The sequence below is a fragment of the Lutjanus erythropterus genome, chromosome 5 (genome assembly GCF_056507025.1).
Source record: "Lutjanus erythropterus isolate fLutEry1 chromosome 5, fLutEry1.hap2, whole genome shotgun sequence".
NCBI classification, from domain to species: domain Eukaryota; kingdom Metazoa; phylum Chordata; class Actinopteri; order Lutjaniformes; family Lutjanidae; genus Lutjanus; species Lutjanus erythropterus.
In genome coordinates, this window is record NC_139321.1 from 26,483,662 (window position 1) to 26,509,513 (window position 25,852).

At 40.7% G+C, this 25,852-nt stretch overlaps 2 protein-coding genes across 4 annotated transcripts; both read left to right on the forward strand.

The window, feature by feature from the left end:
- The first annotated feature begins 4,297 nt into the window (after positions 1–4,297).
- Positions 4,298–20,819, forward strand: eda (ectodysplasin A). 2 transcript variants are annotated; one of them, XM_084719424.1, is made up of 8 exons: positions 4,298–4,843; positions 14,053–14,152; positions 16,054–16,092; positions 17,083–17,253; positions 17,605–17,639; positions 17,761–17,812; positions 19,644–19,768; positions 20,080–20,819. In XM_084719424.1, the coding sequence occupies exons 1-8, from the start codon at positions 4,442–4,444 to the stop codon at positions 20,338–20,340; spliced, it is 1,185 nt and encodes a 394-aa protein (XP_084575550.1). In that variant the 5' UTR covers positions 4,298–4,441; the 3' UTR covers positions 20,341–20,819. The 2 variants fall into 2 exon arrangements, with proteins under 2 accessions (XP_084575550.1, XP_084575549.1); XM_084719423.1 differs by having other exon boundaries at positions 4,301–4,843; positions 19,644–19,774.
- Positions 20,820–22,556: 1,737 nt separating this feature from the next.
- On the forward strand, positions 22,557–25,488 carry LOC146327037 (tumor necrosis factor ligand superfamily member 13B-like). 2 transcript variants are annotated; one of them, XM_084719428.1, is made up of 6 exons: positions 22,557–22,815; positions 22,941–23,028; positions 23,152–23,208; positions 23,292–23,404; positions 23,495–23,633; positions 25,352–25,488. In XM_084719428.1, exons 1-6 carry the CDS (start codon positions 22,630–22,632, stop codon positions 25,465–25,467), a joined length of 699 nt encoding a protein of 232 aa, XP_084575554.1. In that variant the 5' UTR covers positions 22,557–22,629; the 3' UTR covers positions 25,468–25,488. The 2 variants fall into 2 exon arrangements, with proteins under 2 accessions (XP_084575554.1, XP_084575553.1); XM_084719427.1 differs by having other exon boundaries at positions 23,292–23,633.
- Positions 25,489–25,852: the final 364 nt, after the last annotated feature.

Here is a 25,852-nt window from a genome sequence, read left to right on the forward strand (position 1 = left end):
CTGGAGCCCACCAAGGGGTTCTACTGAGAACCATTTTATATTGTCTCAGTTAGAACCATATTGAGGTTCTTCAGATTGTCCCCATAGGAGAACCCGTTTTGGTTCCTTTTAGAATCTTTGATAAAGGTTCCACCTGCAACACTTACTCGTAGTTCTAACAAGAACCCAGCTTAAAGAACCGTCTGTGAAAGGTTCCACCCAGAAACCTAAACAGTTCTATAGAGAAACCTTTCATGATGTAATGGTTCCAGCCAGAAAACTCTCTGTGGGGTGTGTCCCAAACCTTTCCACCTTCTAAGGGTGCTAACAGGAATCTAACCAAGAACCATCAAGCGTTTCATCTCTGTCAAGGGTTTCATCTTGAACACCTGGGGGGCACTACTGAGAACCCTTTTATATTGCCTCAATTAGAACCATATAGGTCGCTTGATAAAGATTCCAGCTGGAGCCCTTACTCATGCTTCTACCGAGAACCCAGCATAAAAGGTTATACCTAGAACCATCTGTGAAAGGTTTCTAGAACTCCCTATAAGAGGTTCCACAGCAAAACTTTCTATGGAGTAATGGTTCCACCCAGAACCCTCTCTGTGAGTTCTATCCAGAACCTTTACAACTTCTGAGAGAGAACAAGAACCCACTAAGAGTTCTAACAAGAACCCTATATCTATATATATAACCCTATACCTCAAGAGTTTAATCTAGAGTCTGCCCAGGGGGTTCTACCAAGAGACCTTTTATATTGTCTCAGTTAGAAATATATAGAGTTCTTTGGCTTGTCCCAGTACTAGGACCCTTTCCAGTTCCTTTTGGAAAGGCTCCACCTTTAGAAGCAAATAGCTCTAAGTAGAACCTCAGTCCTCCAGGATGAACCCTAGTGGAACCCTTATTTCTAACAGTAAACAGAAACGATCTTTAACACCCACACTTTAAACAATCCCTGAAGAACTGTTTCTTACAAAAAGGGTTCTTTGGATGAAAAGGGATCTTAATGGAAATCTCAGTCTTAGAAAGAACTCTTGAAGAACCATTTCTTCAAAAAATGGCTCTCCAGAAGCAGATGGTTCTCGGTAGAACCTCACTCCATCAGGAAGAACCCTCTGGGAGCCCTTATTTCTAATAGTTTGTTGAAGTCATGAGCCTGAGCCCACCGCTCAGCTCCCCCATGGTAAAATATAAGGGTGCCTATTCCTCCTGCAAAACTCCATCATCTGGCAGGGAAAGCCTCTAAATCTTGTTATAAGCTCAGAGAGGATAGAGTGGCACACCATTTATGAACGCTGCATTGATGCCCGGGGATGTTATAAGAATTATTCCTCCCCTTTTCGAGGCCAAAAAAACACAATCACGACAAAACTGGTTTTAATTGTCACCGGCTTTAAAGTTGTGTCATCTGAAACAAGTCAGCAGCGGCAGACCAGAGGTGACGCAGACAGTGACCTTCACTGCAGGGCCGTCTGACCTCCTCTTTCCACAAAACAGTGACAAATTATCTAAAATAACATTTGATGGAGTAAATACCCTAAAGCAACTCCTCATTAATACACAAACCTAAAAAAAGAAAATTAAAAATGGGTTGAAATCATAAGAGATGCATGTGCCTAACTATTCCAGTCCTGAATTATCTGCTTCTCAAAGTCATTGTGCCTGCTGCTCGGATGAAAAGCGTGGCAAACATGCTTAGGCTTAGCCCTCAGTCACAGGCCCTATGAGGGTTACTTTGAATGTCTTTCCCTCTTCGATTTCACTATCTTATATTTTAACAATAGAGAAATGACTTCCCGGGAGAAAAAGAAGGAGGACGCATAATATGTGATCAATAGTCCGCGGAGGAGCTATATAAAGATATGCATACGGAATATTTAAATTTTATTATTCAGCCAATAATGAGGACGTTTTATGTTTTAAGTTCAAGTTCATCAGGGCGCTGACATGCAGGGTTATTGATTTATGGCTTGGCAATGCTGCCCTTCAGTGGCAGCTGACTAGAATCACTTTTTTCTCCAGATGAGTTGTAGGAATGAAGCAGATTTTAGTGAGGAGAAATGGCAATAAGAGCAGAATCCAACCAGTGAAAATGTAGAAATTCTTACAGTAATCAACTTCAGGCAGGAAACATTTCACAGTGATGAAATACCCATATTCTGATCTCCAAAAGTCATTCTTCTCCATTAGTTTCTTCCACAATACCAAGCGAAAACCAGCGATTATTCAGTGTCTGTCAGGGTGAGCTCAGATTATGAAAGAGTGCACCTCTCTGTAGGTCAAGTGCGCTCAAATGTCAGGTTTTGTCGCAAAGAAATCAAGACAGATGTTTTGTGGCACTTGCCTGAAAACTAATCTAAGCTGGTGATCCATCAAGCCCCCAAGTTTCAGGCCCGCTCAGTGCACCGGTTTCATCATGTCGAGGCTCAAGGACGGACTGATCCACAGGCTACCTCTGGTTCCTTGCTTCAGAGATCAAAGTGCCGACATCTGAAAAAGAACAAAAGTAAGGTCTGCTTTGGATGTCGAGCATGTAGAAACCGCGGTGCCACATTCAATCTTGTTAAAGCATTGTCCTCAGCTGGCTTTTTCGGTAACATAAATGTCATATTATTCCCTGAGTCCAGCTGAGTGACGCGTGTTTAGACTATTTGATGGTGTTGTACACAGAGTGGTGCTGACCTCATGGTGACACCGGCCTACTATCATCCTGCTCAGCCTGACAGGGTCCAGATGTAATTAAATATAATTGTATAATGTGTAGTCTGTTTAAGGATATAATTTGCAATACTTTTCCACTCTTTGATGAGATGATGAAATCATCAACCGCTTGTCCTTTTTCAATAACAACACTGGGCAATATTTACCAGGGTTTTGAATCAATTCTTCACACAGGACCACCACTCCATGTGCCACCCACATAACAAAACAAAGTGCCAAACAAAGTACACCCATGAAAAATAGCTTGTCCACAGCCTAAAACACATAAAACACACACATAAACAATATACATTACATTGGTGACCACCCCTTCCCATTCACGCTCATATAACAGGAAATAAATCACTGAGGAGGGTTGTGAGAGGTGTTTTCCTGCCTCAAAGTGCTGAGTAATAATCAAACAACAAACAGATATAAAGAGGGGAATATTTTTCACAGCAGCCATTCTGACATGAAATAGTAGGATAAACACAGGTGTGACCAATGATACTGAGGCTCTGTTTCATGCAGGTCAAACACTGTCAGGTGCTGCTATTGTGTAAGTTGGCTTACTGCTCTGCTACACTAAAGGAAACAGGACTTAAATTCTGAGTCAGAATCAGATACTTTATTGACCCCTGCAGGGAGATTGGGTTCTGTGACAGTCACTCATACATCCAGTATACATATACATATACATATACATATACATATACATATAAATAGAAATCTGTTAAAATATGTAAACAATAATATGTACAACAGTGTACATAAACAACAGATGAACAACAGACTCTCCAAATAAGTGTATGCAAAATTATTATAAATAAGACTACTGATTGATTGAAATGTACAGTATAAACTAATACATGCACAGGTGATGACAGTGTAAACTGGTAGCATATTGCATTGTATTGTACAGTTGAATTACTGCAAAAAGAAAGTTCTGTACTGTTAGCATTATAATTAGCATCATTGTTAACTGCTTTTTTTTAAAACAACAACATGAAAACATACAAACAATCAGGTATGGAATAATAGCACATGTGATACAATGACAAATACAAGATGATGGAAATAGTGAAAGAAGATATAAAATATAAAATAAATAAATGAATTTAAAAGAATATCAAAGTAAATATATCCAAAAAGAGGTGAAATGTATGGAATACCATTTTAGCCAATATTTAATTAATTAAAAAATATATAAATGGGGTGTGGTTACCTCAAAGATTCTGATGTTAGTGTTGCCAGACTGGGCGGAAATAAAAATAGAAGTTCGCTAAAATAAATAAATGTGGAGATAAAATAAAAAGATAATAATAAAAATCTATTTAGACTCTTTCATTTATATTTACATGTATTTACATATTTGTTGCTTCATTTATTAATTTCAGGATATTTTTTCATAGCCGTCTTAATTTGTTTATTTATTCATTCAGTCATTTATGTAATATTGACTAAAATGTTATCCCACAGAAAACAGTCTATTATTCTCTCATCATCATCTCATTACCATCATCTCACAATCTCCCAGGCGTTTTTGCAGCTGCTCACTTTGTCCTGTAGGTGTCGCTCCACCACTACACCTGGTGCCTCCAGCGCCCCCTTCCAACCTCTGGCCCGGATTGTGTGGGTTCGTAATTGTTCTGGACCAATCAGAGAGGAGGTGGGCGGGTCTCCATTGTTACTACAGATACTGTAAGAAGTTTGCAGCACCGACCTGCTGCTGAGCGTCACCTAATGAATCTCCAAGTTAATGAATAGCCGCGGCCCGCGCGAGACTCTCGAGCCCGATTATGCCGAGATAAGGAGCATCTGCCTCGCGCTCTGTCCGAGAATGGCACGCGAGGATTTCCCTCCCTGCACGTGCAGTAAGAAGTGCAGGAGCGGTCGGAGCGGCAGTGTCGTCTTCCTGGGATTATTCCTGCTGTCTCTGGGTCTACACGCTGTCACCCTCGTCTGCTATCTGGACCTGCGCTCCGAAGTCAAACGGGAAATTATCCACCAGAAGCGGGACTCCATGTTGACAATAGCTGGGAGTGACCTGGCTGACCCGGCGGAGGTGCTCTCCTCGCCCGGCGGCCACCCAAGACTGGACTCTGGCAGCAGCGGCAGCGGCAGCAGCAGCAGCCGCGGAGGAGGAGAGGGTCACCATGAGGTAAAAACATCACATAAAGAAAAAAAAGAGAAAAAAAAATCTAAACGAAGAGCCACAGCAGCATTGTTTTCATTCCTCACACGGAGGCTGTTCGTGTTCATTCACCTCCGCTCGGTCCTCCTGTTCCCGTATCACGGTGTCAGGTTCTGTGCCTGCGCTCTGTCATGGCATGTTTCTGGGCAACTTATTTTACAGTAGCCTGCCTGTCACGACGTTATTGTCAGCTCAGTTTCCACACAAATATGTTTTGAATCAGCGCTCCCGTGTGCGTGATTCAGGCTCTTGGAGAGAGATGCACACAGGTATAAAGCTTCAAGTCTGTCACCCGGCCAAAGTCTCCTGTTCAGGTAAACACATCCATCCAGATCCAGACCCAGGGAAGGAGGCATAGCAAGGAGCTTAGAGTAGAGAGTAGAGCTGGGACAATTAATCGATTAGTTGTCAACCAACACTTGTGATATTCAATTAATTGTTTTGGGTAATATTCTTGAAGAAAACTGTCCAGTATCTCTCATTTCAGCCTCTTAAATTTGAATATTTTCTGGCCCTCTATGACTTTAAACTGAATAGAGGTGTAAGAAAATATCAGTACACTTGAGTATTGTGATATTATGTTTTGTGATTGTAGGAATTCTCAAAGACATTGTATTGTGGCATTGTGATACATGCAAAGATGTGTGGCAGTGGTTTAATTTGTGTTGTTTAAACCCTCAAACACAACATAGAAATCGCATCTATCTTAACTGTTCTGACTGCATAAAAAAGTAAATTTAGATTTTATGCACATGGTGTGTTTTTTCCTGAAATTAGATTAAAATAATAGCTATATCGCCTCACTTACATTATTGCTCTATACTGAATTGTAACCCCTGTATCATGTTATGTATCATATTGTTAGCTTTTCAGACATTTTATAGATTGAACTGGGGCTGAAGAATCTGATATGTGTCACGACACAGAGATTATGGTTCAATATATTGTGATATTGTAATTCATCGCTATCGCTATTATTGCTATTGTTTTCTCAATTTTTAGGAAAACTGGCCTGTCATAAAGAACACAACATCATATGTATAAAATCTTAGTTTAAAAAAAAGGTTACTTTTTTATGCAATCAGAACAATGAAGATAGATAACAACACTGCTGTCTAGCTGTCAAAATGAACCACTGCCACAAATCATTGCATACATCATATATCACATACTGTATTTTCAGAATTGATGCAGTATCACACAACATAATGTGATGCATATCTATTTCTTACACCCTGACAAACAACAAATTGATTAATTGTGGAAATGATCAACAGATTAATTGATAATGAAAATAAGCATTGTTATAGCCTCACTACAGAGGTATGGTGCAGATGTTCAGAAAACAAAACACAGCTTATGAAAATTAACTCCTTAGAAATAGCTTTTCATGTTTCCTTAATCAAACAGCATTTAATTTAACCTAATTTGTCTCGCTTCCAAAGCTAAACAGACAGAGGTGGATGCTCAGAACTTTAGGCAGTCTGCCCAGCTGGATATTCGCAGAGAGACTGGGGGTCAGTCAATGTGCTGGAGCAGGTGGACGGAAAATTAACTGGATCACCAGCAGGTGCAAAGCCCAAGGGCTGATGTAAATTCATCAGGACTTAGATGGGGCAGTTGGTACTTGGAGCAGAGCCAGCCTCGTCTCACATGTGTTTTCTTTTCTGGCAGCGGGCTGATTGAATGTTCATTGTGTTGTCTGTGGCTTTGGCAACAGCCACCCCCACCTCACCCCACCACCACCACCTCCACCACCTCTGCACACTCCCTAATTTCATCAGTACAAAGGGACCAAGTGTAGGTCTCAACATTGTTTTGCAGGCTCAATTAGCTCATATGTCACCAGTTGTGTAACCTTTATACTCAGAAAATGATCCTCTATGTGGGACATTGGCTGAACAACTTGACAGTGACCCCAAGGAATTCATGCTATCCAGGATGGAGGGATGTATTTCTCTGTAGGAAAGATTATCGAGCTCAGTGGCTGCTGCTATGGGTGTTTGATCTGTAACATTTTCCTTTCACAAGTGGGAAGCTCAGCCTATTCATTTAGTCCTCCGCTAAGCTTATTTTAGTTTGGTTTCCCTGGTTAGAGCCGAGCGAGATGGGCCCTGGTATTCAACCCAGATGGTGACGCTTCATGAGGTGAAAGACTGTGGCCCAGCTGTAAATATTTAACAGCGCTGTGATGCTGTCTTTGCCAGATGTCTGCATTAAACAACTCTGATTACACATCCCACAGTTTACATAGTTGGAGAAACGGGAGCATGTGGCATTTGGACGCAGCGGCCGCGCTTGTTAGCTTTTCAAGCATTTCCTTTGAAGAGGCTTTTTTTGTAGAGCTAAAAATTGTTTATTGGATTTATCACACAAGCCATCATCAAAGGCACTTCAGCAGCATCAGTGAAATTTGATGTGATTTGCACAGACAAGTGTAACATAACAAAGAAAAGCAAGAACAGTCAGGTATAGGATCAAACATACATACCACATAGACCTACATCTGGGCATTGTCATCATGTAGTGGCAGTGTGTATAACCTCTGTTCAGGTGGACTCATCACACACCATGTGATAATGACTCAGATCAGTTTTTGACTGGGCTGATCAGTGTCGTAGAACATAAGTCAACCTTGGTAAACAGCGCACACAGTGGAAATCCAGGCACTTTTTGGCACTCGTTTAGCGGCTTCTTCAGTCAAACCGAATGGAAAGAGAACTTTTGCTCAGTTGAGATCATGGTATTAAGGAGGATAATTAGTGGGAAAACACTGGAAAACGGCATGGACGTGAGTTTTAAAATTCCCATGGAGTCAAAATCAATGTTTAAGTGTTTTTATCACATATGTATTGCATTATACGTCACCTATACGTCAGTATCTGGCCCAAAAAAGTCGTTTCGTATTTTTATGGTATTCTCTGGTATTTTTAAGTGGCATTTCAGAGTTAATCTTTCCCTAGAAAACGATTCTAAAATATTGATAATATAATAATGACTTTACAGTAAGAGATTGTGGAAAGAAGCATATCACACATTTTAAGTGCTATAATGCTTCAGTTTGATTATGAAAGGAAAATGCAGTCCTCTGTTTATTCTGGCAGCAGCCTAGTAATCTTAAATGTTTTCGTTCATCCAGTTTTAAGTTTGGTCACATTTTATCACATTTCTGTATTGTCCTACTTCAGCCACCACATGTCACGTTTTTTCACTGCAGGTTAAAAAAAAAAATACTCAAGTGGACCTGTTAAGTCCAGCTATTTTGTGCTGAAAATTGGCAGAATTGATAGATTCCCACCTGATTTGACAGAAGTGTTTGGTGTTCTAACTCCCAGATAAGGATCAGGGCTGTGTAAGCTGTAACACTACAAGTCTCTGATCAGTTTTCAGAATCTCCTTTTTTGTGAACGGAGGAGAGACTGCTATCAACCCAAATGTTTTACAACATATAATGCAGTCTGAGCCTATCTATCTGACAGAATTTCTGTAAAATTTCATTTGATCTTTTCCCTCAGATGCAAGTATCATGATAGAGACTATCTTGTTTTGCAGTCTAACCTGGCACTTGTAAGGATTTTAAATCTTCAGAGATTTTCCCAGCAATAATACTCATACCATTAGGAAAATATGCAATAAATGCATCAGGAAAAATAAAACCATTTATGTCATCCACTCAAAAATTAACCTCTGACAATTTTTCCAGTAGAGCTTGACTGATATGACACATATAAAATGCAAAATCACATTAAAGCGTTTCAACGATAAGATTGCATTTTGTATTTCTAATAAATATCAAACTGTTTCCACCGTATGCAGCACAGCTTTTGTATGTTGGTTGCATAGCATCCGCAGCAGCCAAAATACATTAATTAAAATGCTACCAGACTGCATGTATTTACAGTAGATATGAATGAAACATGTTGCTGCTGCAGCAGGTTTGCATCATGCAGCAAATATAAAATAATGTTCTAATTCAAAATGGTGTTTAAACATAAAATTTACACTCCGACCTCCTCCCGTCCTCTCCAGTATCAGCTGGGAGATGTGTGCAAACGGCAAATTCACTATGTTACGCATGCTGTGTGCATTCACTATGTCCAGTGGATAAAATAAACTCACCAAGTGTCTAGAAATGACATGTTCCAACACTTATTTTCCATTTTAAACTGAGAAATACGACCATATACCTTCTGAATTCAAGTTTCTCTCTTTTACCGAACTAAGGCGAGCTTAATTAGCTCATTCATGCCTCGGAAAACACACTTCATTTAAACTCAACAGAAAAACTCTTAAAACTCATCAGAACCGTCTTTGTTAGTCTGTCCACTCTTCCAACAATTATCAACTCTGGTTTGGTCAAAAAAAACTTAATTTACAGCGTGAAAAGAGCACAAAGAGTCTGACTCTGCAGGCTGTTTTCCTCCCACTCGTCACCCAGCTCAGCGCACTCATGGTCGGCCGAGTGGGTGTGTACTGGGTCACTGGATGAAAGCGCGGTGCAGAACAGTCGGAAATAGCAGTCGGTGATGGATTCAGCCCATCGTCGAAAGACAATTGTTCGTCCAATCACCCAACCCTAACACATGTTCAAACTGGGTGTGTGATATTATTCACTAATGGAAGAGAAAAGGCAGATTGTTGAGGTGGAAAAACTTAAATAAACAGCCTGCAGAACTAGCTTTATAAGCAATAAAAAAAAGATGCCATTTGGTGTGCTGTTGCTGTCGCTGTTGGAGCTTATGTTACGTATTTCACTGAACATTTTTCAAACTAACATCAAAACACAAACTGTCGGTTCTGTTGGTTCCGAGCCGAATCAACATAAAATGACATGCAGCCTGACGTGCTGCATCAGATGTGCTGCATGCATATTGCTGCATTATTGTGGTGTAAAATAGCCTGGTAGTCTGAAAAAAAAATGGACAGTATATACCGATACTGATGTAGGCAGATATAGCTGCACTAGACAAGTATCAGGCAGATAATATCTAGGGATCCAGGGCAGGGTACTAAACTTTGGTACTTTTACGGCACCACCTGAATTGCTTCAATACTTTCAAGTATCAAAAAATGCCTTGAGCTTTAATACCAAATCTTGATATCTAAGAAGTAAATGTCATCAGCATTAGTGACACAATGAGCGAGCAGCATGCTTGTACCAAGATCTAACACTGCGGGTGATTGGTTTTCTAATGTTACACATTATAAAGGCATGCAGAAAAAAACATTTCATACCCTGAGATAGCGATCATTGTTCTGTTTTTTTTTTAATCCCAGTTCTTTGAAACAGTTTCTTTAAAGTGAGTAACTGTACTATAAGGTAATTTTCTTTTCGTTAACATGGATTTGGTATAGGAAAAAATCGTTCTGGAACTGGTATTGATGCTAAGGCATCAGCAACAGCGTCAGAATTTTTTTTTGTGTGTGTTATCGGCATAATATTGGCTGACCAATGTAGCTGTCTGGCTCTATTTTCCAGATCCATCTAGTTGCTTTTTAATGAGAGCAGATGATCTGGTCATTTATGATCCGCGCCTTGGAAGTGAACTAACAGTCTTCCCTTCAACAGTCACAGTCGGTATGCCCTTGAGCAAGGCAGTAAATCCCAGCTGTCCAGCAGATCTGCACAGTTCCCAACAGTAAAAAGCCCCTCCCAGGTGTGTGTGTGTGTGTGTGCACCAGGAGTGTGATGCAGGGCATTACTGAGTAAGAGCAAGTGTCGCTCGCAGTCAGCCTGACCCTGATTCACCTGACCCCAGTGTGCAAAACATAATAAAAGTCAGCCCATGGAATATTTAATTGTGTTAGCTCAACTAGCGTTTTATTCTTGCCTAACATTTTTCTTATAACCATTATATGAAATAATTTTCTCCTCTGATGTGTGCCTTCAAAGTCTCACAGAGAACAGATGCTGAAACATCTGGAGTCTAGTTAACGGCTATTAAAAAAGTCAGTTTGATGGGACACAAAGTTCTCAGCAGCATACAAGTTCTGGGGGCTCCAGGGTGGGCTGTCACCCACATCTACTTTAATCGTGGCCAGTGCGTGATTAGCTAAAACAGCAGTATCATGTGTAAGGAGATAGCCTCCATATCAGGAATTAATCACTGTCGACACAAGTGTCATAAAAGCACAAGGCAGAGGAGGCTGAAACATCAGAGATATGAGGCTTCAAGCTTTTCCATATAAGAATGAATTGTCTTGACAGACTGATGGCGTAAACGCCCAGTAACGATTAAGTCCAGAGTCGCAAACATCTACCAAAATAATAAATTCTCAAGGCATTCACAGCATTCAGCTAGAAGTCACTTTGCCAGCAGTGTTGCAACAATCTCAGATGTGATTGGCTGCTGACAGGCAACATTTCCCTTAGGTTGAGCTCCACAGCTTTTTTAGATCACAATCTATGGATGCTGTTATTAAATTACCCAAGTTATGGTTTAAAACACATGGCCTTCCAGAGAACACTGTCTGATTTGGCTGAGTTAAGGACACTCCTTTTTTGTGTGATATTTAAGAAGAAAACACGCTGTCGTCGTTCCATCCAGAAGTGTGAATCACAGAAGTATTATGAAGCTTCAGTTCTCTGCAGTTCGCCTGCTGTTAAAATCAGTAATGCCTGTACAGCAGTGATGAGCACCCAGTCGGCATCTGGCACCCACGACCGCCAGAGTTTCACCTCCTCAACCTCACATTCTCAACCGCAATTTAGTGACTAATTGTCAGTGCTAGTCCAAGATTTACTGCAGCCAGAATGTCTCTATTTGTGGAGAAATGTGAGCTAGGGAACACTATTTTATCAAGAGACAATCAAGCTGTTGCATCGTATTTTCATGAACAGCTTGAAAAGCTCTTAATACGAGGGAGTTTCGGTAGTGTAAGTGCAGAAATGGGTATAAATACTAGCTGTTGTAATAGTAAGTGTTAATAGGGCAAAAAGAACTCTTGTGATCCCAAAATTACACATCCCTGGGGTGACTGAATTTTAGTCATATCCTCACAGAGCAACGGGGAATCGCGTCCTAGGCGCACAACAGCACCCCCCACGCTTTGAAGATTTGAAAGCCCTCTAATTAATAGCATTTTTCCCCTTGTGCTGAAAAAGAATGGTTTACTCAATAGTTGGCACTTGGCATACATACCAACACGTTGTCATCCTCCTGATTTACTGTAACTCTGCGTGCCTTTGAAGGGTATGAAGGCCGTAAATGTTGTAATGAAGTGAAATGAAGCAAACAAGGGAGCAAAACCATTTCTCAGAGTCATATAATGGGGTAATTTTTTTTATTTCTTCAATCACTTTGTTGCCTTCATCAACAACACAAGCTGCACCAGTCTGGTAGTAGCCTTGCAGATTGCTTGTTTGTTTTTTGTCGTTCTTCTGGAGCTTAATCTCGGGCCAGAAATTGGCTGTTGAATCATGTTTGGCTGTCAGAACAGACGAAAGTGTAATGCCATATGCCTGAACATACACCCAGAATCCTTTGAGAGGTAAAAGCCTGCTATATGCCAACAGCTGGAGAGGAGATGTGGAGACACCTGCGCACCAAATGAACAGCAAACGTCGCTGCTCGCGGGAACATCTGGAGGTCTGTGTGTCGATAAACCATTCCAACACCAACTCCTCCATCAGGCTGGAATTCCCGTGCTTATAAGGTCAGACATGGCTGGCAGCTGGTCAGGGATGTAGACTTTAACTACTTTGAGCTTGCCCAACACAGCCGGCGGGGGGTGTTCGACATGATACAGCTCATCCCTCACCACGGGAGGGGGTTCCCACATCTGAGACGAGGTATAGAAGAAACGCAAAACATAACTTTTCTTGTCTGTCTCCATATGTTCTTTCGGTGGCTCTGCTTGAAAACCACACAAAGAGGCACCAGGAGTTCAGGCGAAAGAGATTTCTCAGCATCACGGGGGGGGGGGGGGGGGGGGGTTTAACAACTATGTTTACTTGAGCGTCACAGAGGGAGCATGTCATCTTGTACCCAACTGGGGAAAAAGAGAGGTCAAAGTGTCTGTCAGTGAGCTTGTCTGATACATTCCCAGCAGTACGAAGAAGTGATACATCATTATTTATTATCTTTTGATCCATGCTAAGGTGCTGCATGTGTCACTGCTTTATTCAAACTCCAAGCAGATGTCCAGCACAAGTACAAGTTGTCTGGTCATGTGTTCTCAGGCTTTATCTTGCACTCTTAGCATTATTTATGCTGACACTCCAAAGTGTGACCAAAAGTGCTCTCTTATATTTCAGGGCTTGACAAAAGGCGAGGCTTTGGGTGGTCTTGTTGTCCTTCCAGTGCCGAAGTTTCTTTGTCTATCGGATTCTGGGAATCCTCCAAAGATGTGATCACAAACTGGCTGTTCTAACTGAAGGCGACTTTGAACAATCTGCGTTTTAAAATCCCGAATCCTTAGCACGAATCTTTTTTTTTTTATTGTTGTCAGAGTCGGTCACATCTCGAGTGTGTTACAGTCAGGTCAGGACGTCCTACAGAGTTCATGTGAATGTAGGTCGCATATGAACACAGGCATGCGGTTTGTCCCGCCACTCACTTGCCCATGGGAACACCCCAATGCCGCCGTACCATAGTGTTTCCTGTTTGTAGGGATGAGCTCACAGCAAATCCATCAGATCCTTTTCTTTAGCTTTTTTTAGCTTATTCATGCCACCTCTGAATAGGGCTGGGACCAGGTGCCACATGAATAGGTATTGCTCTCAGATTAACCGCAATCCATGTCCTCCTTTTGTATAAAAAGGTGAATTTTAGAGCAGCCGTGTCCAGGTGACTGTCTCAAACGGCAGAGACACAGACAAAAGTGACTTGGGTTACAGGATAGGTTACAGCCCCAATGGGACAGACAATGACTTGGCCACAAATGAATGCGCTGGCTGACAGTGTCTCACATCTTTTCAAATGCCCCAAGTTGTCTTTGTGCAAACATTATATCTGCAAGAATAGAAAGGCCACTCGCAACATGGGTTTCGCTCTCAAAAACCTTGTCACAGTCATCCCTTTTGTTTGCTTCGCGGAATTAATATGAGGCGATCTTTGCTGGTATTAATATTCTGAGGAGAGGCTCTGTGTATGAAGCCAGTGGCCCTCTTGAATTTTCTGTTATATGAATTTTCCAAGCTCATTAATAATATTTTCTTTTGTTTTTTTCACCAGGAGAAGCTGCTGCACAGAAATAGCGACTTCCACGCCACAGAGGATCACAGGGGCATAACTCAGCGAGCGAAAAGGAGTCCCGGGAAGCAGCCAGAAACAGGCACGTTAGTTTAAAATTTATCATAATTTACTACTTCTGTGTCTTTTGTCCCTATGCTTTCAAACAGAAGTTGTCTGCTAACCCTTTGTAGCTTTATTGTCTCCACAGTCATTGCGTTTCATGTCAAGAAACCCCCCACAAACAATTGCTCTGTGGTGCACCTGCATCAGTCTATTTTCTGGATATGTACTTGGCACCAGCCCGGTCGACTGTTGAGCAATGGTTTCTGTAACTCTTTGTTTGTTTGGAGGGGATTCAGTACAGTGTAAATAACAGGCTTTTGGTGGGATTAAGCCTCTTAAATTTTGAAAACAGTTTGTTAATGGTTTCTCACTTTTTTGTGGAATTGATTTTTTACTGCTTTGTGCTTACTTAACAAAGCAGCTTCACCGCATAATGTTGCTGAGTTTATAGAGCAAGAGATTAAACGGAATGGGATTGATTATTACTTGGACAGCAAACAAGGACAACAAGGAGTTTGGGAGGGTTTCACCAATTTGAAACAGACAGTGAAGCAAGCCTGCATTGATTTCCCCCGTCTCGAAATAATATCAGGTCCCCCAAAATATCTCTTGTATCAGATCTGGACGTTGGAACCCAACTGTGTTATCGGCAAGGTCTGAAGATTAAAAAATGTACTGTGTAGAACATTTTAAGGAACCAGGTGGCCACTTCTGAATCATCTGAGACTTTGATGGCTTTCATTAATTCCACCCAAATTGATTTATCGTAATCGATAGCTCCGCAGACAACCATATGTGCGATATGTCTGAATTTGCTTTTGTAGTTTTTGTTTAGAATCTGAGCTATGCAAATAAAAAAGCAAAGCCTTTGAAGTTTCATGTCTGAGAGCAACAAGTGCAGCATGATCACAAGGCATTCCAGCGTCTGTGGCGTGACACCGAATACTTGGGGGGAAGTTTAGTGATTGTGTTTAAATTAGAAGAAAAAACTCACCTTTGAGACTTTCTACATAAATCAGTAAAGTCCCGAGCCTCTAAACACTAATCATTCCCAGGTCTCTCTTCTGCTCTCAGCACACAGACAAAGGCTTTTGTAATCTCAGCCTTAGATGTGTGTGTGTTTGTGTGCGAGCGCGTGTGTGAGTGTGTGTGTGTCCCGTGTTTGCACGTGTGTGCGTATGTGTGCATTCTGGGCACTCCTAACGGGCACCAGATTCCAGATAGGGCTGCTCGTTAAGAGAAATCTATGCGGATGCATCCAGTCATTTAGCCAGAGGAGAAACACTGGCCATATGTTTGAGGGGGACTCAAACTGTGAGGTTTTAAGGTTAAATGGCCTTTGTAGTTGTAATGACATGGTAAACACAAGAGCAGCGAGACGGCTTTTTGAAAAGGATTCTTCAGCTGCACACGCACACACAGATGTACGCTAAGTGCATTTTGTCTTTCAAGCAAGCGCTGACATAGATGCCCCACCAACATGCATGCACGCGCACGCACACACACACACACACACACACACACACACACACACACGGTTGTACAGGGGAGACACACTCACACAAACACATGCGTGCACACACCCACATGTAACACACTTTCATCTGCATTCTCCATCTGGGCTTAATTCAAAGAAAAGGATTTTGGCAGGATAAAGTATCTCTCTAATGATCTTCTCCAGTTCCACTGCCTGTGAATGCTTAAGGCACTTGTTCATACAGAGGAGGTGAAACCACACTTACAAATTACTACACTAGAAGATACCACAGACTGACATACCTCCACTCCAGCGTTCAGTGCCTGAACATCTGAATCTGTTATTTTAGCCCGTTCAAGGATACCTACATGGAATGAGTGGGATACTCGAGATGTTATCTGAGATGATAATTGTTCAGGAGACCATTTCAAGCTTAATCACACTGTTTTTGTTTCTTACAGAATCGACTGGAAGGGAAAAAAGGAAAGAGAAGAAAAAAGGTAATACATAATTCAGCCTGAATTTCAGTTATCCTGCTCATTGATTAAACTGCTACCTGCTGCCTACTTTGTGGAAGTATCCTTGAGAGGTCATCCAGAATCCAATAACCATGTTGGCTCAAAGTGACTGACAAGCTTTCGATGTTCGATTCTGTCGGTCAGGAACATTATTCCTGCCTTAAGGCTTTGAAATACAGAATGTAAAATACTTGGCAGCAAATGTGTGATTTAAAGCTAATTAAATAAAACTGATATATCTGCCAAAAGATTAAAGGAACAGTTCACCCCAAATCAAAAGTACATATTTTTCCTCTCACCTGTAATACTATTTTATAGTTTTGGTGTGAGTTGCTGAGTTTTGGGTGTAGAGATGTCTGCCTTCTCTCAAATGTAATGGAGCTAGATGACACTCGGCTTGTGGTGCTCAAAGCGCCAAAAACACATTTGAAAAAACACCAGTGTCTGTTTTCAGGAGTCATGACCTTAAGATGATCCAAAGATCTTGTTGTGAGGAGTTTCATGTAGTAACTATTTTTATTTGAATAAAAAGAAAGTAGTTCCAGTAGCTTCTACTGCAGGAAGAAAGTAGTTCCAATAGATTCTACCATAGAAAGACAGTAGTTCCAGCAGAATATGCTGCAGGAAGTAGTTCTGGTAGATTTTACCGTAGAAAGAGAATAGTTCTTACGTGAAATTGTTCACAACAAAGTCTCTTGAATATCTTGAGTAAACATGTCATGATTTGTAGATAGAAACATTGCTGTTGAGTTTTTCAAATGTATTTTTTGGAACTTTTAGCACCACAGGCCGAGTGCCATCTAGTTCCATTGTATTGAAGAGAAGGCAGATATTGCTACAGGTGATATTACCAAAACTCAGCAACTCAGACAAGATGGATAAATAACAATACAGGTAAGAAAATGTTGTGAATTGTCCCTTTAACACGCTCAGTGGTCTAGTTTTCCAACCATTTATCTTTCTCTTTTACAGGAAAAAAAAGGCCTGTGCCAGGCCCCCCTGGTCCCCCAGGTCCCCCGGGCCCACAGGGGCCACCGGGCATCCCAGGAATCCCTGGTATTCCAGGAAGCAACGCCGTAGGGCCCGCAGGACCTCCTGGACCTCCCGGGCCGCAGGGACCTCCGGGCACTCAAGGTCCAGCAGGTATAAAACTGAAAATAGAAATGACACGATAACACGCTGAGATAGCCAAGACTCGGGAGGCCAGAGGACTTGGAAACACCCACGAGTTGAGAGATTTGTTCTTAGATTACAGTACTTTCCTGCATGGAGACCCGTTCCCACACTAGCAGGGGGCTCAAGTTGACAAAAAAAATTGATGAACTCATTGCCTTCACAGTGAGAGTTTCTGATGGATGTCAAACATAGTGTGGGATAGCGGTGATCTATCTTTAAACTATGTCGGTGTTTGTTTTCTTTGAATCATCGTCTCTTCTTTGCTCCTCGGTGGTGCTGAAGGCCATTTTATCATGTCTGTCTCTCTTATTGTTGCAGGGGTTCCAGATAAGACGAAATCAAAGGAATTCCAGGTAGACTATGTCACCTATTGAAAATTAAATTTTATCCCACACAGAATCCCTGATGAAACAGCTTTCCCCTTGTTTTACTGTGTGTCCAGATTAGTCACCAGAGATCCTTTTTCTTTTTCAGCCTGCAGTGGTTCATTTGCAAGGGCAGGAGACAACTATCCAAGTGAGAGAAGGTGGGTCTTCTGTCCACTGTTACTTGTAGTTTCACCAGTGTGTTTGACACAGTACAATAAACACGCTTAATCGCTGTCAGTGTCCTTTGTCAAAGACAGGAGTCTGCAACTGTTCTACGAAACGCATCCCTGCCAAGCCACAGGCTTACACCAGAGTAAATAGGAACACTGTAAACTGTCAACATTTGGTTGATTAATAATGTTTAAACAAGAGAGTCAACATGCCAGATTTTGTCTTTTTTTTTCTTTTTTTCTTCATTTAATCACCTTATAGAAAGTCAACACAATCAACTACAGAACATAAGATTTTATGGTTTTGAGCAGAGGCTATACAACTACTTTGTCAGAGGGACAGATTAAAAAAAAAAAAAAGTAAAGTGCCAAGAAGCCAGTTTACATTTACATTTCCTCTGTTTGACCCGTTAAGTTAGTAATTTAAAGGGACAGTTCACCCCAAAACCAAAAGTATACCCTGTCCTCTAACCTGTACTGCTGTTTATCCATCTAGATTGTTTTGTAGCTTCTACCACAGAAAGAAAGTTGTTTCTACATGAAAATGCTCACAACAAGGTCTGTGTAATATCTCAAATAAATGGGTCATGATTTCTGGAAAGAGACATTGCTGTTGAGTTTCAAATGTATTTTTTGCCCTTTTGAGTCCATTTAGTCTCATTATATTGGAGAAAAGGCAGACATCTCTATGGCCAATATCTCCAAAACTCAGCAACTCATACCAAAACAATCTAGATCGATAAATGACACTACAGACCAGAGAAAAAATAGTTTTTTGATTTGGGGGTGAACTGTCCCTTTTTGTGTAACACAATGTACCTTCTTAGTTTTTCTTCACTTAATTAGTTTTCACAATTGGAAAAGAAACATTGCGTACAAAAGTACAGGAAAACATAGCACCATTGTAATCCTAGATTAGAACTGGCTCGTTGTTAATAAACACAGTGTTGCATTTCATGTATTTTTTCATTCAATTTGACTCCTATATTCCTTCTGCTTAAACAGCCTGAGTTAAATAATTTAATGTCTCTGTGCTTAACAACAGATATAACCAATGGGCTAATTGGCCTCCAAACAAAATGATGATCCTCCGTTACAGGGGTTCCCAAAATTTTCATGACAAGTACCCCCACAACAGATGCACATTAGACCATGGACCTGCAGTCTTAGAGGATATTTGTCTTAAGGAATCCCCCCTTGGGTATTTTTTTATTTGTAGGTTTGAAGATATTATGATCAAACTAGGATCACTATAAACTGCAGTCAATCAAAATGGCCAACACAATTTCTTCCTTTGTTGTTTAAACTTCCAAATAATGTGATCCTTTTGCTGGAGACCCCCTACAACCCACCCAAGGACCTCTGTTGGTCCCTAGACCCCAGGTTGAAAACCATAGTTCTAATAAACAATGTAAGCATGCATGTATGTACAATGATAGCAGGTTAAAGCACAATTCTGTATTTTTTTATTATTTAGAAAAAAAAGTTATTATAAATAAAAGGGCTGGACTGAGGTTGTTAAATGGCCAGGTTTGGTCCACGGGCCATGAGTTGAATGTTGCTACTAATATTTACTACAAGATTATAATAACCCTAAACTAATCCCACAGCTATTATAGGATTATATTGTAAGTCAGACCCTTGTTAACTCAGAACCCTCGCATGCTAGCAGATCACTTTGTCAATGTAAAAGCAATGTAAGCATCATTAGCAGGTTTATACTCTCTGTCAGCACAGAGCTCTGGTTGTAGTTAAACACTGCTGATAGCTGTTTATATTGACTGTTTGCCTCTGTGTTTGTTTGTTGTGGCATGTTTAGATCTGTCTGAAGGCATTCTTAGGAACTGGAAGATGGTGTCCATCCATCACCGCGTGTTTAAAATGCACTCTCGCTCTGGAGAGCTGGAGGTGCTGCTGGACGGTGTCTACTTCATATATAGTCAGGTAGAAGTGAGTACGGTCCTTGACGTAACTCTTAAAATTTACAGTTCAGTGTCAAAAGAACTGGCAGTTCTGTAGCTTTTCGTTAAAACCTGCTTGCTGTGCTTATCCATAAATGTTTGAGTTATATTATAGGTCATATTTCTTTTTCCTCTAGATGTGGCTAAATGTGAACATCAATAACTCAAACCTCTGTTGGCTACTCTAATACTCCAGCTGTTTCTGCTAAAATACACCCTTAAATATCATGTGGACTTGTTTTGACTACCCCTCTCAGTCTTTTGTGAATTTTTATGTCTCCCCCTCTCCACCAGGTGTACTACCTCAACTTCACCGACATTGCCAGCTATGAGGTGATGGTGGACTCCAACCCGTTCCTGCGCTGCACCTGCAGCATCGAGACGGGCCAGCGCAAGTTCAACACCTGCTACACGGCTGGGGTGAGCCTGCTCCGCGCTGGCCAGAGGATCTCCATACGCATAGTGTATGAGGACACACTCATCAGTATGACCAACCACACCACCTTCCTGGGAAGTGTCAGACTTGGAGAGGCTCCATCTGCTGGACAGAACTGATAACTGCACCACACACCAGCAGCCCTCTGCAGAAAGGAGAAGTTGCTCACAACGGTCGAATCGGTAGCAAACGACTTCTAGCCCAAGTCTTGCCCCTGTTAAGAGGAAGAACACTTCGTATTATTAAAGCTGAGGGAGCCCCGGGTGACTTTTGTTCACTTTCACAGCTCTGTATGACAAATGGACAAATAGACTGTTGTGCTCTCCCCCCACATTGATTCTGTGCACAGAGATCAACTATGATGAGTCAAATGTCCTCATCAAACAAAAGCTTCTATTTATAGTCACCATTTTGTGTCGACACAGACGGCATCTCTCTTTATAGCAAGGAAGGACACTGCGCTGACATATACTTAATATTTACATATTTTTGAAGTGCTGTTGAATGATAATCTTGTACCTTCAAAAACACACCAGCTATTCAAAATATTTTATGGTTTGCCTTTTTAATTAAAGCAGCTACAAGGAGTTTTTAACTGGTTATGAAACAGTCTCAGTCGAACGAGACTATAAGCGATTTCTATATAGCAGTGACTCCAAATGTGTGGCCTGCAGCTCACTTGTGGGCCATGGAAGTACTACAGGTGGGTCTTGAGGGGTCATTAAAAGTAAATTAATTAAAATATTTTTAAGTTACAATTTTGTAAGTTTGAAATTACCTAAAAATATTTATGATTTTTTTAAGTAATCAGAATTAATAAAACAAACCCATGCAGGCTTCAATGTTAATGATTTTTGTTTTCACTTGCCTGATTGGACACGTGGGTCAGAAATTTGCTTGCCTAAAGCCAATTTTTACTTGCCCCTATACAGGTCTTTTATTTATTAGCAGTTATTGAACAGCTACAACAACTAAAGTTGATTGTCATGATCAATCTGGGGCTGCTGGTGTCTTCACGTCTCATTTTGTCTAAAACCCAAAGATACTCAGTTTAAAATGATAGTCAATGAAAAAAGCAGGAAATCTCCATTTTGCACAAAAATTGCTTTTAAAATAGTTTAATAGTTTTAATTTCCTATTTTTTTTAACCACCTGTCCGACATGGCATTTTACTTGCCCCGGGCAAGTGGGCAATCCCTATTGTGAGCCCTGCCATGGGATTTAAATTACGTGTTATTATTCATTTATCTGACCTAGTTTAGCAGGTGTTGCTTCATATTTGGTTACTGGTCACATTAACACTGAAACGTATCTTATATCTCATCATTGGTATGAAGATTTTCAGATTTCAAATTGGGCTGTGGCATCTTAAGTTTGGGAATGGCTGCTACTGTACAGTTGTTATTAATACCTCCTACTGGGCCGGATTCTCCTTGAAATCAGACTAAACAAGCCTGTGTTTACATTTTCCTAGACAAAGTTACAGTGAGAAGTCTGTTAGCCAGTTAAAAAGAAGCAGGATGAGATTTTTGTTTAGATAATTTTATTTTTACCGTTACATTTTGTAGTTATGATGGTGGAAACACTCCTGCTTTTGTCCACAAGTACATCCAAAATCAACACAATATGAAAGTTCCTTGTAGTAGCTTTAATTTAATTACATTAACAGGTATAAAAAAAAAACGTGGTTTAACAAGTGGTTTAAATCTCCATATGCCCCTGGGTTATAAAAATGATTAAAAGACCATATAAATGTTCAAAGGTTTCTATGCCAAGCTGAGAAAAATCCATTAAAACTGGAGTTATAAGGTGTTCGCAGAGCAACAGCACTATATATTTTGCGCACATTTGCACTACAGCATCCCTGCAGAATATCAGTGATATGTTTTGTTACAGTGCTATTGTTTAGTTACCGTATGAATGAATCCATGTGGAAAAATGATAGTTGTTTATACGTCTATGTATATATTGTATATAAAATGGGATATACTTTTGTAAATGGAGTTGATTGATGGATTAAAATGTTTCATTTTCTGTCTAAACCCATTTGTCTGTCTTTTGTGTTTGTGTAGCGGGTGGTATTGATTTAAAAGGTTAAAACTTCTCTTTCAGATCGGACCCTGCTGGCACGAGTACTGACAAGAACAAATGATGCTCTCTGAGCAAGGCCTTTGTCTTTATTAAAATGTGGCTTTTAACTTCGACTGCAAGTTTCACAACGCACTGCAGATTTTGCTGTAATCTTCATGCGATCTAAATGAGTTCCATCTTGAGAGGCAGAGAGAGAAGATAGTTCCTCATTTAGAAACTAATTTTGAAACTGAACATTTAGGTTTCCGGGGGTTAACTGATGTGTGACCTCACCCATTTGAGTAACTTGAGGACATGCAGACTGCACTAGTCTCAAAATGCTTTACAATGCTTTATTATCACTAACAGCATTCATGTTTTGTCTTAGTCTTTTCCTGCTGCACAGAGCCAGTGTTTTAGAGAATGATTTTCGCAAACTCCAAGGGGACATAATTCTACAATTAAATCAGCCACGTTCTGAGGGAGTCAATGGGAAGGTGGCCAAGATGTCTAAAACAAGGGAGGTATGTCACTGATTATACAGGATGGAGTCATCTTGGACAATGTACTACTGAGATTTATGCCATTAGTGAGTGTTCTGATAGCGCTGCAATAATAAATTTTCTCCTAATGCTTTGTTTTCTCTTAGGACATAAAGCCAAGTACTTTGCAAAAAGCTCAGAGTTCTCTGAAGATCTCTTCTAGGAGAGTAAAACGGGAACAGGGCAGCTGCAGAGGTGGGTTGGAGCTGAGAACTGAAAATGTGTCCATTAGTTACAGTTTAATCTGGTAGTGAGACCATAAACAGTGTGTGCTAAGTTAATAAAATTAAAGTATTATGTTTATTTCTCTCTTGCCAGCTCCAACATCATTCCTGCAGTTAACAGCTAACACTAACAAACAGCCAGACATAAGAGGTAAAACTAAATTCAAGTCTTTGGCTTTAGTATCACATCGTATGCCATTATTTTGAGTAAGTGTATCTTGCCTTCTCCCACAGGAAATATAACAGTGATCCCTTGGACTGTTTCTGTGCAGCAAGGAAATGCAATTTCACAAAGGGAAAACAGAATTGTTGTCCAAGAAGATGGTTATTACTTGGTGTTTGGACAAGTATTGTGTCACTGTAATTCAAGCATAACTAAATTGATATTACGTCTGATTTGTTCCAACTATTCAGCTAATGTTATGCCTAATTTACAGGTTTTGTTCGAATGCCCAAACGCAGTCATGGGTCATATCATTCGAAGTTGGGATTCTATGAAAACAGGAACAGAGCTCTTGCGTTGCCTAAAAGCAATGCCCGATGAAGAAAATCCTGCCAATACATGCTACACTGCAGGTCAGTGAGGCACTACTGTGTGGCCGCCTAAAGACATAGTTCAATGCATTTTGAGAAATGTGCTCGCTTTCTTGCCAAGAGTTACATGAGAAGATTGATGCCACTTTCATGTCTGCAGGGTAAATATGAAGCTATTGCCAGCAGATGGTAGCTTAGCTTAGCTTAGCTTAGTTTAGCACATGGACTAGCAAGCCTGGCTCTTTCCAAAGTTTAAACAAGACTTGCTTCCCAGCACCTATATATCTTGTTTGTTTAATTTGTACAAAAACAACAAACTGTGTCTGCACTGGTGGTTATATGTTTCTTGGTCAGCAGTCATGACTTCCTGGACTCTCATTGTCACTGAGGTTTTTAGACTGCCTCTGAGGAAGAAACGGGCCCCCCAGACCACAACATATCATTTTTACACAGTTGTTTTTGTACAGATTAAACAAATGAAATTGGAAGTGACAGAGCCAGTAAAGCTGTTTCCCTTTGTTTCCACTCCTTGTGATAAGCTAACCAGCTTCTGGTGGTGGTTTCATATTTACCATACAGGCGTGACAATGGTATCTAGCCTGGAAAAGACAGTCTATTTGTGCATATTTCCTGAAATGTGTAAAATTTTGGCAGTTTTTTGGCAGAATATAGCAGAAAAATGGAATTAATATTCATGTTTAGTGTATAATCACCAGAAAATAAGAGTATTTCTGTTATGTAGAATGAGCCCTTTTTACAAAAGGTGCTGTTCCTCTTCCATCGAGTTCACCATCATTATCATTTCACCACTTCCCGGTTGGTTAGCAACAAAGAGACAATGGACAGTGAAAATCTAGAGGGACACCAGACCAAATTTGATGGTAAAATAATATATCTGATTGCCCATGAGTTACTTAAGCTAACATTAGCATTCAGTCACTTCCTAGCTAATATTACCATTTAACAGTGTTACACCATACAATAGGTCAGGTGTAAATTAATTCTAAAATATCAAAGCACATCTTGGACACATTTACTGGAAATAAGTCACAGTGGCCATAATCAAGCTTGCTTAGCTAACTGTTTTGCTCTATACCTGACCTCAGAAAAGTCCATAATGTTATGTGATATAATGCTCACTGGAACATATATTTCTGTGTAATGTCCATACAGTATTCATCCAACAAAAAAACACAAAAACAGTTTAGCAGTGTGTATGTTCTGTGGCAGGCATGATGCATGTAACGTTAGCAAGGAAGTGGCTGAATTCTAACATTAGCTGTCGTCTCACGGTAGTTAGTGGGTTATCAAATATGTTGTTTGAGCTTCAGATATGTCCATCCAGATTTTCATTATCCAGTGTCTTTTCAGTAGCTAATCTAGTAGCAGTGAAATGATAATGATTTGTCAGGTTCACCACGTTTGTATGACTTGCAACTTGGAGCACAGCAATATGACATTTGAGCATTGGCTGCCGTGTGAATATGGTGAATGTTGAACATTACATGTTTCTCTAGCTTAGAACTGACAAACCAAATACAGGCTCTAGTAATGGCCTTTCACGTTTTTTGCGAGTTTGGTGGCCATACTTGGAAGCGGAGGTGTTCAGTACAGTTCCAGAGATTTACAGAGTCCATGCCGAGAAGAACTAAAGCTGCTTTTTGTGGCCCTACTAGGAGACAGTTTGTCAGCTTTTACTTTAATTTGCTGGCCATCCTGAATCTCCTCTGATGCCTTCTTCTGTGTATCCTCTCTCACAGGCATAGTGCAGCTGCATCAGGATGATGAGCTAGAATTGGTGATATCATCCAAACCCCAAGCCCTCGTCACTATGGACGCAGAGTCAACCTTTTTTGGTGTCATACGGCTGAACTGAAACAAGACAGTATGAAGATGATAACTATGCAGCTCACTGTCGCAGGATGTAGAAAACTGACACTGAGCTGTGTGAGAGGATGCTGATAAAGGACAGACTGACAGCAGCAGGAAAAACTGCTGGGACTTGTTATTAATCCCAGGAAAATACATGGGGAATTTTTAAATTAACTGTCCATCTCATCTGTCAGGTTTTTGAAGAATTTAAAACCCTGTAGCTGTAAACCGTCTTTCAGGTAGTCCACCTGGGCCTGTCCTCTAGCATTGTTTACGTGTGCTGCCTCCTCCTTTCATCAGTTTATTTTAGCATGTCTCTTGCTGGGGGCTTCCCTCCAGCTCCACCTCCGCGCTGTCTGTTTATTTGTTCCTCTTGTCTATTTTAGAAC

Excerpts from the sequence above, each read along its gene's own strand:
- eda (XM_084719423.1), top strand. The coding sequence starts at position 4,442 with ATGAATAGCCGCGGCCCGCGCGAGACTCTCGAGCCCGATTATGCCGAG. Across the intron at positions 4,844-14,052 it reads GAGGAGAGGGTCACCATGAG|GAGAAGCTGCTGCACAGAAA; the intron begins GTAAAAACATCA and ends TTTTTTCACCAG. Across the intron at positions 19,775-20,079 it reads TCATATATAGTCAGGTAGAA|GTGTACTACCTCAACTTCAC; the intron begins GTGAGTACGGTC and ends CCTCTCCACCAG.
- LOC146327037 (XM_084719427.1), top strand. The coding sequence starts at position 22,630 with ATGCTTTACAATGCTTTATTATCACTAACAGCATTCATGTTTTGTCTT. Across the intron at positions 22,816-22,940 it reads AGATGTCTAAAACAAGGGAG|GACATAAAGCCAAGTACTTT; the intron begins GTATGTCACTGA and ends GTTTTCTCTTAG. Across the intron at positions 23,209-23,291 it reads CAAACAGCCAGACATAAGAG|GAAATATAACAGTGATCCCT; the intron begins GTAAAACTAAAT and ends CTTCTCCCACAG.